The sequence below is a fragment of the Erpetoichthys calabaricus genome, chromosome 15 (assembly GCF_900747795.2).
Source record: "Erpetoichthys calabaricus chromosome 15, fErpCal1.3, whole genome shotgun sequence".
NCBI classification, from domain to species: domain Eukaryota; kingdom Metazoa; phylum Chordata; class Cladistia; order Polypteriformes; family Polypteridae; genus Erpetoichthys; species Erpetoichthys calabaricus.
Genome location: NC_041408.2, coordinates 22,938,813 through 22,954,071, shown reverse-complemented (window position 1 = coordinate 22,954,071; position 15,259 = coordinate 22,938,813). Strand labels below are relative to the sequence as shown.

The following is a 15,259-nucleotide window of genomic DNA, read 5'->3' as shown; positions in this document are numbered from 1 at the left end:
AGTAATTGAGATCTATCAGTCTGGTAAAGGTTATAAAGCCATTTCTAAAGCTTTGGGACTCCAGCGAACCACAGTGAGAGCCATTATCCACAAATGGCAAAAACATGGAACAGTGGTGAACCTGCCCAGGAGTGGCCGGCCGACCAAAATTACCCCAAGAGCGCAGAGACGACTCATCCGAGAGGTCACAAAAGACCCCAGGACAACGTCTAAAGAACTGCAGGCCTCACTTGCTTCAATTAAGGTCAGTGTTCACGACTCCACCATAAGAAAGAGACTGGGCAAAAACGGCCTGCATGGCAGATTTCCAAGACGCAAACCACTGTTAAGCAAAAAGAACATTAGGGCTCGTCTCAATTTTGCTAAGAAACATCTCAATGATTGCCAAGACTTTTGGGAAAATACCTTGTGGACTGATGAGACAAAAGTTGAACTTTTTGGAAGGCAAATGTCCCGTTACATCTGGCGTAAAAGGAACACAGCATTTCAGAAAAAGAACATCATACCAACAGTAAAATATGGTGGTGGTAGTGTGATGGTCTAGGGTTGTTTTGCTGCTTCAGGACCTGGAAGGCTTGCTGTGATAGATGGAACCATGAATTCTACTGTCTACCAAAAAATCCTGAAGGAGAATGTCCGGCCATCTGTTCGTCAACTCAAGCTGAAGCGATCTTGGGTGCTGCAACAGGACAATGACCCAAAACACACCAGCAAATCCACCTCTGAATGGCTGAAGAAAAACAAAATGAAGACTTTGGGAGTGGCCTAGTCAAAGTCCTGACCTGAATTACAACAATTTTGCAAAGATGATGGGCCAAAATTCCTCCAGAGCGCTGTAAAAGACTCATTGCAATATATATATATATAAATATAATATCCGGTAAACCAAACACATTTTGTGTGACAAACATGCAAAAGAATAAGAAATCAGGAAGGGGGCAAATAGTTTTTCACACCACTGTATATAATATAAATATAATATCCGGTAAACCAAACACGGGGGTGGGCGAGCGAAGCAAGCAGGGGGCGGAGCCCCCTAGTATTTTAATGTTTGCCATAACTGCATTTATGAGATCACATTTTTAATTAATTTGATTCAATGTATATTAAGTTTTTGCAAAAAAAAAAAGTGCATTCTGGAAATACACAGTACTACAGTATATATACTTAAAGCTATCAGAAGGCATGATCATAGCAGTTCAACTCTAGACCAAAAAATCAAAACCAAGCAGTTTGCACAAGTGTTTATACTAAACCCAAAGAGAGAAAATGTCAGCTAGCTTAACATATCAATGGACTGATTAAGTGTTTGACTCCTGGCAGCAAAACGGACAATGCAGATCCAAACCTCACAACCAATGACAAATAAGTAGACCCAATGTTTGCCTTTGTCTGAGTGCAGTTGTAATTATGTCCATAAATAGATGCGTAATGACATTATAAATATGGACTAAGTGTTGACAGAGAACACTATTAGATTGGTTTGAGGCTTCATCCTATGATTCACTTCAACGTCTCTCACACACAAGCTGTAAATGCCTCCTCTTTCAAGCCAGTACAGTTCCACTGCATACCATTGCCAGTTAAACTGTGGATTAAAATCTGTGTTAATTCAAATTCTAACGTAATGGACAGTAACACAAGGACAACTCAATCTTTATAGTCTCAGCCCAGTATACAATACAGAGGGACCTAAAGAGATACTTTTACAGTACCTTCTGCATTTAATAAAATGTGCTCTGCGGCTGAACTTGTACCCTGAGGTTTTTCCTTTTAAAGGAAATGAGAAGTCAATGCATAGTAGAAGTCTCTGTCCTTACATCTGCATTGGCAAGAGCCCCCTTGGTTTATATCCAAAACGAAAGTGTCAGTGAGGACCTAGTAAGAACCTATTAAATAAACATTGGAGTGCTGTGGTTTTATCAAGCAAACACCCAATAAAATGATTACATGATAGGAAAAGGCTTGGGCTGAAGTACAAACCATTCGTCATAAATCAGGATAATGTTTTTTGATTTTTCCATTGCTTTTAACACTGTTTTCCCTCTTTGACCAGGGAAAAGGCTCAAGGTTTTGAATCATTATGCCCACGCAATGTCCTAGATCTCCTAGGACTACCTGACCAACAGATAGCAGCTTGTGAGACTGAGGGACTGTGCAACTCCTGAAAATTGTATGCCATTATGAAAAAAATCCCCTCCAGGGGGCTCTCTCTTAGAGCACTTTTAGAGGGAGGCTCATTACACCATACTGTGCTGAGAATAGCCTCTGGGGGTCTTTTTTGATGTACTCATTAATTCATTTTGAAACATCTACACAGGATACATCTCTGTTTATCTATCTATCTATCTATCTATCTATCTATCTATCTATCTATAGACTGATTGATTGGCTGTATTATCTGTCCTGTCAATCTGTATTTTTTTTTTTGTTTCTGCTGCTGTATGCATCTAAATTTCCCCATGTGATTAATAAAGTTTATCTAATCTTAAACTTTATTAATTAGATTATTGTATTATCTAATCTTAATACAATAATTAATGGCAATTATCATTTGTCGTATTGTTTGTGGGACAATTACTACACTTGAAGTGAAAAGGCACCTAACAACATGAAAATGAACATGGACATCAGTTCAGAAACTGGTGCAAGCAGGCTTGGAATTTATCTTATACAGCACCTTTTCTATCTATATCGTTCTGTCTTTTGCATGTTATGTCATCCTTCTGTTGTGTACTGGCATGTCACCATTCATCCATTTCTATGTTCATTTTCTAACCTGCTCATCAGTTCAGGGTCACAGAAAGCTTGAGATATTGTGTAAGCATTGAAGACCAGGTGGCAACCAACCCTTCATGGGGCACCAGTCCATAACAGGGCACACTTATGCACACACCTGTTCTCCCTCCAATAAAGCCAATTTAGAGATGCCAATTAACCTAACAAACTTTTTTTTATATACAGAAAAACAAAAATGCATTTTGTTACAACCTAAAATGCACCACATGCCCAATTTGGTTTTGCATTTCACCAGGTAACAAATAAAACCGTGAATGCCCAATGTGTCACCTTATTTTTCAAAAACAAGTCATCTCCAGAGGAGAAAAGGGGCATACTTTTGGTGCCAATTCAGAATGCAGAGCAACAATCTATCAGTGTGGTGCAAGAGTTTATGAACATCAACAATACATGTTTATACAATTTCACTAATTTTTTTTTTTATATATTCAAAAAATGAAAATACTTTTTCTCTTTTAACATAAGACATCAAATAATTTCTGCCTGTATTTTTATCTGCAGTATTTTTTACTTCTTCCAGAGAAAAGGACAGATGCAAATTTTATCATGTTATAATAATTTAGAATTGTTCACCCAGCTTCTAAAATAAAATAAATAAATGCATCTATCCATTTTATGTCATTGTAACCCATATCTTAGGGTGAGCCAGAGCTCTCCATTGCAAGGCACACTCCTGCATATAAAGCTTGGGATGTCAGTAAAAAAAAAAATCACAGTATCCAAAGAGAAAAAAAAACATCTTTTTTTTCTCTTCCTAATGTTTCGTTACTTTTTGTATTTACAAGATCAGCTGTTTAAAAATTCTTTTTTTTCTTTAAATTATTATCTTTAACCACCTGAACTATAAACATCTTATCTGCAGCACCCTTCATAATTCTAACCTACCATTCAAACCTGTCATGCTCCATTGCAACAGGAGTCAAAGCCTTTATAGGGAGATATCATATGTGCATACTTTAAACATTTTATTATCACCCAGGGGTTTCTTTATTTCCCAAAAATATTTATACTGAACATTTGATGAGTGCAAGGAAAATTAGACACAAACGTGTATACCTATTATGCATTATTATTCTTCTTATTCTTTATTTAGCCAACGCCTTCATCTAAAGCATCTTACAAAAACAAATCATTATATACAGTATATACAAAATAAAAGATTAGAAAGTAAAAGTTGACAACCAATAAAAACAAAATTCAAAGATGAGCACAAACAATGTAGTACTACAGTTAGATTATGGGTGGAAAAACTGAAATTCAAATAAAGCCAGTGTTACTTGATAGTTGATTGGTCAGGACAGCTGCAGATATCCCAGAGAATATCAAAGCAATACACAGTCTAAGCAACCCAAGGTAGCTTGTAGAGATAACCACACATTTCACTTGTTTTCTTCATCATCATCACTAACATGTCTCTCTTTATATTCTCAATGCCTCTAAGACCATCAAAGAAAAGCAGTGGGACCCAAAGCCTGTTCTTCAAGCTTGGTTCTCACATCATTCCAGTACTTTCAAAGCCAAATCACTTTGTAATCCGACACTTTATCTTCTCACATGGCTTTCTTCCCTTTTCACTTTCTATGGCTTTGTTTACTCGCCTTTTTCCACGCACACTTTGTATTTCTCCATGCCCTCCATGAATTTTTAGTGTCCTCGTTCACCACTGAACAACATAACTTACAAAGTCTTAGCCTCCAAAATGCTGGCTTTCCAACTTTCTTCTTTCACCACTCAGTCACTTATTTTTCCTTTTGGTAATATATGCCAACAGTGTCATTCTTTGACTGCTTTACATGATACTTATTTTTTTACCGAGGGTTCCATGATACTTGTGCCAGTGAAAAACAAAATATATTTTATGGCAGTGGGCTCAGCAATGCAAAAAATAAATAAATAAAAAAACAGTGACCCTGGAGTACCAAAAAACCACCACTCAGACAAATATCAATTCGTGCTTTTACACATTTATTGAAGACACATAAAATGGTTAAAGAAAAGCTAAATCATGGATCCACCCTACAACAACAGGAAGAAAAAAAAGCAAAATGCATTTCAATTTCAGTAAAATACAATGAGTTACTGAGAGCTTAAATCTCCCACTGCACCATATGAAACTATGTGAAATATCGCAGTAGTCATTAGGTGGAATACCAGAGCAACACTTTTAAAATCTTGAGTTCATGCTCTAGCAAATTAGTTTGATTGGGAGTCCAAAGGAAATATCAACTCGACTTACAGGGCTATCTAATAAAGTCACCACTCAATTGATTATCTATTGAGCCACTGAATTACTGTACTCATGCAACATAACTAAAAAATAATAAATATCCTGAATACATATACATAAATGTATTGCGTGCACTCCCCTTGAGAAACTAAAACAGATCATCCTCTAGTCTACTCCTGCTCTGGTAAAAGAAGGCAACTAAATGGAGCAATGAGGTTCAACATGAGTCATTTGAGTCATTATAGACTGAGAAGTAGAAGATGCCAGACATGGATTCCTTACAGCTATATAGTGAGAGGTTGACTGTAATAATAAAAGCTCTTCTGCTTCAAACTGCGGTTTTCATAATGCATATGTGTTTATACACAATGTTACCAATAAAATGTGTTACTACAAAACATTAAAAAAAAGACTATTTGCTTCCTTGTCGATCATAAGTTAATGGTAAAGTAGATCTGTTTATCAGTTTATCTTGTGTGCACAAGATCCTGCACATAGCAACAGTGTTTACTTTTCAAAAGTAGGGAAAGCATCTGTAAGTGTAACTGGCCATCATCTTGCAACAGCAGTCGCCAAGGTAGTTCTAAACAATCATTACCTAGACTCAGTGTTATTAATGATGCAAAAGATATTTCATAAGATCAAGTCAACAACTATTGCACAATGCCAAATGTTTTAACGTAACCATGAATTCCTGGAGCTTAACTTCTAAAACTGGCATCAGTACGTGCATGCTTATTTCGTTACTTCATTCAAACACTCACCAACAACCCTAAAAAAAGTGCCAGCAGTTCACAGATCTTCAGAAATTTTCTTGCGTCTTACCTGATAATGTCATCGTTGTGTCCCAGGAAGAACTTCTGCGTGTGCTCTCTGGTGTTGTAGACTACTCCGACCCCTGCTACGAAATACACCACCTCCTTTCCCGCGGTGTAGTACAGGTTATTACGGCATTGGTGGCCCCTGTAGCCATAAACCCACTCGAGCCGAAGCTGGCATCGGGGAGCTGTCCTATCCGCCATGATTTTTTTTTAAATTATTTTAATGTCTCCGTTTTTTTTATTTGTACGCCTGCAACTTATAAGAAAGATGTGAGACAAGGAGGAGCCAAAACCTCAAAAGTAGCCAAGCGGAACCCTTTCTTATCTACCTAAATAATGATCTCCCTTCCTTTGGACATATAGTGGACATGCAGTCATTTATCGCAGCTACCTATCAAACAGTCAGTATATACCATTTACGAGGATGCAGATCATTTTTTTTTATTATTAAGGATAATGTCTGTCGTAAAAGTACATATATTATTGCATATTAAAAATCAGCGACGGTTTATTACTCGCAAGTTACATTCAGGGTTCGAGCATGTCCCAGTCGTTTAACTTTCTGTTAACAGACGTCTGAGATTCCTTTTCAGTGTTCTTATGCATAGAATGCCGCCGACCTCCTACAGATTTCTAGCAGTCGGTAACATTTTCCCTTCAAAATTTCAGCCTCCTGTCTGGCAGATGCAATATTTGCTCGTAGAGGGAAAAAAAAGGTCGTGGACTGCCTCTGTCAACTAATCCTCAAGACTAATCCTCTACCCCACTATCAGCCATCATCACTGCCGAATATGAATTTTTGTTAATCTATTAAACATACAACGGGAAGAGCGCGATTCGTAGTCTACTGCTTAAGATATGATTCGGTAAAGCTAGGCGATGCTCACGTTCCGTAACGCCAATGCGAGAAGCACGTCTGATGCCCACTGTACAACCTGCCTCTTCAACTACTACGAGCCGCGTTTGCTGTTAAAGACGCTCCAAAATGCTAATTTACTGTTAACTTCGTTGACATGAAAAATAATTAATCACTTCCCACTCGCAGCCGCTCTCACCGCGTCCTGTCTCCTTAATCCTCATCCCAAACGGATGGTTAGCAGAAGACCCTCTTCACTAAATTATCATTGCATGCAGAATAAGATATAGCTGCTTCTGTCAGGAAGCGAGAGGGCGAGCGAGAGAGAGAGTGAACGTAAGAAACCCCGTAGCGTGGAAAGGAACATCCAACGAAATTTCAACGTACGAAGCAGACGACTATGCAGATGCGGTCCTGATATTTCTACGTAGCGACTTCGTGAATAGCAGCTTTGGTTTCTAGGTGAAAGTGGTACATGGTTACCAGGACGCCATGATGGCTGCCGACCGTTGAGATTACAGCGACGGGCGCCTCTGTGCATCATGGGAACTGTAGTATCGATTGAAAACGCCTGTCCAGTTTCAGAGTCGCAGGAGGCGGCAATAATAACTACAAAGTCCATAATCACTCACTCGAGCGTTGTCCAAGGTTCTTAACCAAGGAAACCGAATACAAGCTGTTGGAAAATTATATTTGCTCGATTGCAGTCAACAGAGACCGTGAAGGGAGGGGGAGGGGAGCGGTTTGAATGTAGAATCGATGTTATAAAAACAGAACTGCACATGAAATAACAGAGGTGTAATACTTTATACCTTTAAAATGCACCTGGAGATATTGCGTCCGTCCAGTAATAAAGTAGTAGAACTGTGACGAGGACATGTCATTCAGAACAAAAAGCTCATCCACCCTACTCGCCTAAATTATCCAAAATAACATCAACTTGAGATTTGGAGGTTCCCACAGCCCCAACTCCCACCATACTTCTTGGTAATCTATGTCCTTTTGCTTTTGGTTCTTTCCGTGAAGGAAATCTTTCTAAAATTCACACGAAAATTCCCCTTAACAAGCCTCCAAGGGACAGACCGGCACATGGTTGGAGGCTTTTTAGAGGAACGATTCTAATTTATGTTAGAAAACAACGAGAGCAAATCAATTGTCTGAAGCATCATTATTTACAAAGTTATCCTTCTAAATACACACACTGGAGAAATTGCGATTTTTTTTTGTATTGCACCCTTTTCAGTGGACAGGATAAGACCATAGAAGAGTCATTCAAATTAGTTTAGGTTGCCAGTATTATATAATAATGAAAAGGCACAAAACGCCATATAGCATATGTTGTCACAGACAACATGGACTCAGAGGTGACAGATGCTCATCATTTTTGAAAGAAATTCGTAATTATAGTAATAAAAGAAGGGGTAATGCAAGTCACTGGTGAGGATTATCTGCACAGCTAAAGGATTCATCCCAATGACTTATGGGGTAGCGGACTGGTTTTTCCTCTGTCTGTTGGCTTCCTTTCACTTTCTAAAATAACTTTGTCTCTTTCTTTACCTTCAGAGTCTGGCCAGCCTTCTTCCCTGACAGATATCTTATTTATCTTGCCAAATCAAAACCTAACTTTCTGTGGCTGAAGGTAACCAATTTAACCCAGAGTTAGGACTGGGTTCAGGATTAACAACCAGAATTGCTTCTGTGGTTGTAATAGTCATACAAAGGGTTCAAGCTGATGTATCATAGCACCCTTTAGCAGTTCCTGATCTCCCTTCAACCCTGAGTTTTCATATTCAATAAAGAAACTTGGTGTGCTTAATTGATCCTCAGTTTCGTGTCCTTGCAAGTAGCCAGCAGGACCCCAGTAACTTTTGTTAGGAAATCTGTACAATTGACTAACAACTGGCGGTATCACAGAATAACCTCAGTACTTTCCAGGAACATTCTGCCGTTAAAGCCAAAGAAGGATATAAAGGAGGTGAAAGGAGGTGAATTAATGAACTAGGATGGCATTTTGGATTTTGTGCTTTTAAGGTGTGCAAGTTGGTAAATCATCCTACCATTTAGACAGGGAAAAGAACTGTAATAGGTATAAGTAGCGAAGCAACCAGGATTTTCTTTGTCGTGTGTTTCTTTTGCATTAATGATTTTGGTGTACATTGCTATTTCTGGTTCCAGGTTAATTATGGTGACACAAAGGGTGCCCTTTGCTTAGTAGTTTTACTTGGTATACTGTAGTAGACAAGCAACCTCATTAAGTAGACAAGATCAAAACATATGCAGGTAGGCCCAAAAAAGAAGTGGGGGTTTGTATCCATTCTGTTATAAAGTATATTTTGTATTCTTCCAGTGCTCATCCATCCCTTGAGCATTTTTGTTAATAGAAGTGCAATTTATGTACTGTATATATATATATATATATATATATATATATATATATATATATATATATATTATATATATATATGTATGTGTGTGTGTGTGTGTGTGTATGTGTGTATATATATATATATATATATATATATATATATATATATATATATATATATATATATATATATATGGTTGAAATAGTTTAGTGTCAAATAATGCAAAGAGTACGCAACACGTGTTTCGCCCTAATTCTGGGTTCATCAGGCGTACACACTCTACTGCACTCCCTCTCTGGAATCGAACCTCGGACGTCAGCGCCAGAGGCGATGCCCCTAACGTTGCGCCACGGCGTGTGGTTCGTTTATTTGACAGCATGTAGATCGGGGTAATTACATTCACGGCATTCGTAGTCTGTGTCACAATCTGATTATATGGGTGGTTACCTACCAGGTAACGTTTGTGGTTGGCCAGCAAGTCTGCTAACAAGCGTTACCTGGTAGGTAACCACCCATATAATCAGCAATATATAATATATATATATCTCGCTGGGATGTGGGAGGAAACGTTATTAAATTTGAAAATAAATAATTTAAGGATGTGGTCATTAACTAACTAAATTGCACTACAGGGAGTTTAAAAAGGACAGTTTCAGTATGATTGTCATTTACTTTGGATAAGATTAAAGTCACATGTCCCCTGAAGATACATTACTGCATTTACATACTGCTACTGTATAAAAGACACCAGATCTTCATTTAAATAAAGAAAAGACTTTGCTCTTCTTTTACATTTATATGTTGAAATTGTTTCTCATCCAATTTCAAATTAGAATGCGATTTTTACATTTTATTTCCCCCCATTATCAAGCAGTTTCTACACTTCAGCAAACTTCCTGTGATTTGAGGTGCACTTATAATAATGCTACTACTGAACATCAGAAGGACTGGCAGTTCTATAATGATTTGACAAACCATGCATGGGATTAATAATGGTAATTTCTGCTGCCTCATCTACAAATGGGCTTCTGCCAGAGACTTTACTAAATCTTAATTAGCAAAATGTCATTATGCTTTAAAAAGATAGATACTACAATAGAATAAAATGTGAAAAAGTAACAAATACATTAAAAATAAGGTTAAATAAGCCAATGTCTTTAAATATAAAATCCTTTACTCCATATATTGCAGGGGATAAAAGGCAAAACTAGGACTTTTATCTTGAGATAATCAGGCTATCAAGAAGCAATTCATCTAGATGTTCCTTAGATACCCAGTGTCCTGCAGTCATTTTATTTTTAGCATAGGCATAAGACTTCTGTAAATATATAATTTTGGGGCTAATTATGAGCAATGAGAGACAAAACAATCAATTTGTTACTGATGTGCTGTACTGTGTGTGAAAATACCCATTTACGCAGCTGCCAAGGGAACATTGCATATTGTCAGCTTTAATTTCTACAAAGAGCTATTTGCTCCATGTTACAAAGACTGACCCTTAGAATCCCACAATGTGGCAGGGTGAAAATGTTTATGGGAAGAAAATAAAAGCACTGGGTGATTTTCTTTGTGTCTTAGTTGATGAACTGGACACGTAGCTCACACAGAATTAATTGTGTTTTTTTTAACTAATATATAATAAATGGAGAAGTAGTTCCAGTGCTGAGTTAACTGAACAATCAAAATTAAATAATCAAATTAAATATCTGATAGCATATCCTTTGCCTCCAAAGAATTTGCCTACAGAAACCATACTTGGGACATGTTTGCTTTTGGACAGCAAAAGTTAATTTGAACAGAATTCTGCCCAATACACTTTGTCTGTTCTCTGTGGCTTTTAACAAAACACAACAGGCTCAGAAACTCTTAATGTACTTCAGGGTGGTGGGAGGCTGCATTTAGTACTGCTGGGTGCAGGTATAATCACACACACCAACACTTAACACATGCTCCTACACTCACACTGGGCCAATTTATAATATCTAGTTCTAACATTCACATCTTTATGTTGTGGGAAGGAAAATGGGAGTACCCATACAAAAACTGAGAGACATTAAGAATATGCAAACTCATCACTATATGTGCAGTGTTGCCACTCTAAAATTTAGGAAGTACATAGACCATGTAACCAAATAAACACAGAAAAACATAGACATGTTTAATAAGGTATACATGGATTTTTATAATTAAACCCAACAGCAGCACGTGTCTGCCAAATAAATCAGAGTGTCAAAAAAACTCATCATATTCCTGATAAGCAGGAAATGTCACATTCAAGCTTAGGAGCAGAACATTAAACAGAACTCATCCTCACTCAAATCAACAACTTTAACTTTACATTTTTCTCTTTGTACTTTTTCAGTTTCTCTCAACATCGTTTATGGCCCCGTCCTTCTTTATACATCCTCGATGACCGATTTTAATGGTTTCCAAGTATAGCAGTTGATATTTAATGACCTCTCTTGCTATCAGCGCATGACTGACTGAATGACAGACATTATTCATGTGTACAATGCAGGATGTGACATCAAGGCACATGTCACCAATCACAATGACCAAGTTAATTTGGTTATGTACAGACTAGTAATTACATTTTAGAAATGCGCAGAGTTGATAAGTTTTTAAGATGTATGAAACAATACATTTATGTCAAGAAACTGTAGTTCAAGAATTGTGCTAAAATAAATGCATGATTGTGATGAAAAAACATAGACAGGAACAGAAAAGAACTGTGGTCCTCTAGGATTTTATCATCCTCCTCGCCCGGTGTGTCATTCTCCTTCGGTTGCTTTCTCCGCTCCCGAACCCCCAGTCTTGCATGTGGAATGGAGAAACATGTCCACTTAAACAATGCAGGAACTGCTCCCTTCTTCAACAGTCACTGCCCTGTCTCGGACCCTGGCACGCAAAAATCCCCTTTTTAAAAAAAAATGTCGGCTTCAATCTCGAGTATAGGGACTAACTGTAAATCTCTCTTCTCTCTCTCTCTCTTTCTCTCTGGATAGCGACAATCCATTTAGATCGGGTTTTCACATCAGAGGGAAATGTATGAAAAATAAGTACCTTATTGTACTTACTGGAAGCGTGACATAAAGGTACACAACAGTGTTCAGCTATGGAACTATCTGTATGCTGAAACTTAAACTTCTTTTTCTTGGACATTGTCGCCACTAAACAAAAAAATCACAACTGTAGTATGGACAACGGAAATGACTGAACGTGCCGAGATTTCACCTGAAGTGCAGTATGTCGGCACTGTCGCGTGCATAGCCTAAACAAGCTTTCAGCCAAGGTATAGAAGGCTATCAGACCAGTGACGTGTGGTGAGGTTCTTTGCTGGTGAGGCACTGACTCCTTCAGAGTGACATTTACAAATATATGAACCCCAAAGAGTAGCTTATTCACTATTCAATTGGCAGCACGCACATGGCTACTGGTTATGTTTCATATCTCATCAGCATTCTTTACACACACACAGGTAAGGCGCAGATTTGGCTAAGAAAGAACGTTACATTTATAGTGGCAAGAAAGAGCGCATTTGCTCTGCACCCTCCATTTGTTCTAAATTTGCTGTCGCAATTCCACAATTCACACTCATTCACTACAAATGAAAGTATTGAGTGGCGTACAATAAAAGCGGATTTCAATTTTGACCTTAATAAAATATTTAGTTGTTTGTAAAAAGCTTTTAATTCTGATGTTTTAATCAATTTTAATGAAGACTGTTCAACAAAAGGATAACAAGAAAAACAAAAGAATATTTTATTTAAGGTCAAAATTTAGTTTTTAAATATTGGATTGTTTTCTTCTTGGTGTCTTCCCATTTTTATTTTTTTTTTTTTTTATAAAATTGAAAACCGTTTACGGTCTCACCTTAATTTGTAAATGAAGTCCATGCGCCTGTCCTTCTCCACAAACATCTCTGTCACTTTCTTGTAAAAGTCCTTGTTATTTTCCTTTAGTTTTAAAAATTTTAATCTTCCATTTTGGCAGTCAGTTGGAACAAAAAATAAAAATAAACTGACTGCTGCGATGCACTTGACATTCTGATACGCTAACTTACTGGTGCCCAGAGCCTCTGTGTAGCACAGCAGCAGCTCACAGGCGCCCCCTTCAGGGCTACACGGTATTGTCTGCCTCGCCTTGTGCCTTTTCACTGTGGTTTGATGTCCAATCAGCAAGACTAAATATGTCACACACATTCATTAAAAATATTAGCCAGACTGTGGAAAGTCAGAGTGTATAATAAACATGTCTGCAGACATTATATTGGCGACACACAGAGAGACAGCAACAGGCATGCGCCAACTGCATGCATCAGCCCAGTGTGTGAGGGAGAGCGCAGTCTGAGGTGAGGTGAGGCTCATCACTGCTGCACCTCACATTTCTCCCCTGTATTTGAACAGGAAATGCATCAATTCAGCGATTTTTGACTATAAAAATGATCACAATTATTGGAATCCTACAGAAAACAAATTTATAGTACAGACCAGTAGACCCATTTATTTTATGCTATCATTATTAGTTTTTTACTTTTCATGATGACCGGTGAGGCAGACCTCACGTCCCTGTATCAGTACGCAGCTCCTGCAAATAACCAGATAAAAAGTGAGAATTTGACTTACAGCCATTAAAGGTGCTCCCCTCATGAGCAAAACAGTATTCTGCTATTGATGTGTATAATTGTTTACAAAGAACATGAGAGAGAGAGAGACCTGTGTCAAAATAAATACCAGTATATTACTGCCATCAAGAAAAATTGCAGTCAGCAAGTGAGAATCCTCACAATGAGTTTCAGGTTGAAATTGAAAACATATCCTCAAAGGACTAACACCACCTGACATGCATCATCAAGTGAAGACATTCATTTATGACTCAATGGGGAAGAGCAAAAAAGAGAGAAAAATGTTGAGGATCTACACATGGACATCATGCCTCATCATCTCAAAGCTCTAATGAGAGCTCCCCATAATGGTGGTATGGCCAGTGAATAATATGGCAACATGTAACTCTCTTTACATACGGTTTGAATTAAATGGGGAGATCGGTGCCTCCCCTGCGGTGGGTTGGCACCCTGCCTGGGATTGGTTCCCTGCCTTGTGCCCTGTGATGGCTGGGATTGGCTCCAGCAGACCCCCGTGACCCTGTTTGGATTCAGCGGGTTGGGAAATGGATGGATGGATAGGTGCCTCCCACACTTTTTCTTACCTTAGAGTATTTTTACTACACTATTTATATCTTTATTAATTTAACATGTGTATAATCATTATCATACAATCAATGATTATTTTGTGCCCTAGGCCAATCTTTTAGTGTGTCAACCGACTGTTTGGTAGTTAATTTTTTCCCCCCTTATGATCTGCACCCCAGGCGAATGCCTAATTAACCTTAATGGTGGCACTGGCGCTGCATACAATGCATTGTATTGTTAATGCTTTGGTGACACAATTTTTTTTTGTTATGCCATTAAAGCTATTTAGTGGGCAATGGGATTCAAATATTTTTTTTTCAGTTCCACTCTTCATTCTTTATAACTTATCCCAGTTTTAAAAGAAGTAATAATTTCAGTCATCAGTAGATGACTAAAATTATCAAAGCCATACAACTCATTGAAATGGCACACTACCTTGGGATAACCTGATGTTTTTATTCTACCCTACAGCTATCTAATGTCATGTGTCATGTCTGTATAATGTCATCATTGTGCAATTCTATTCAAATATTTAACTGTTTCAGCAACTGATGCATTTTGGTGCATTTCTGTTTTTTATTGTTAATGAAAACTATAAAAGTTAGTCATTTTCCAACCCGCTATATCCCAACACAGGGTCACGGGGGTCTGCTGGAGCCAATCCCAGCCTGCACAGGGTGCAAGGCAGGAACAAATCCCGGGCACCGCAGAAAACTATAAAAGGCTGGACAAAATTAAAGAAAAGCTGACTATTCAATGTTCTGTTTCCACTAAGGTGCACATGTGCATGAACTTGTACAACATTTTGTAGTAGCTCACAAAAACGTAAGTGAATGAGCCAACCCCTCTACTTTGCAAAAGTTTACAAGGGTGGAACAACACAACAAAAATCAATTATTAAGATTTGGGATGTCTGGGAAACCCATTGGTGAGTTCTTTGAACATCAAACTGATCCAATTAGCTTCTCTTATGCCCTACCGTCAAGAACATTATTCATT

The 15,259-nt window shown here is 38.0% G+C and overlaps 1 protein-coding gene across 2 annotated transcripts in view; it reads right to left on the bottom strand.

Moving 5' to 3' along the window:
• The window catches only part of LOC114665604 (echinoderm microtubule-associated protein-like 6), a 352,025-nt gene extending 344,789 nt beyond the window's left edge, over positions 1–7,236 (bottom strand). For both annotated transcript variants that reach the window (XM_051919661.1, XM_028820199.2), the window contains exon 1: positions 5,852–7,236. In XM_051919661.1, the coding sequence (XP_051775621.1) occupies positions 5,852–6,048 (197 nt within the window). In that variant the 5' untranslated portion in view covers positions 6,049–7,236. The remainder of the gene's footprint in view (positions 1–5,851) is intronic.
• Positions 7,237–15,259: the final 8,023 nt, after the last annotated feature.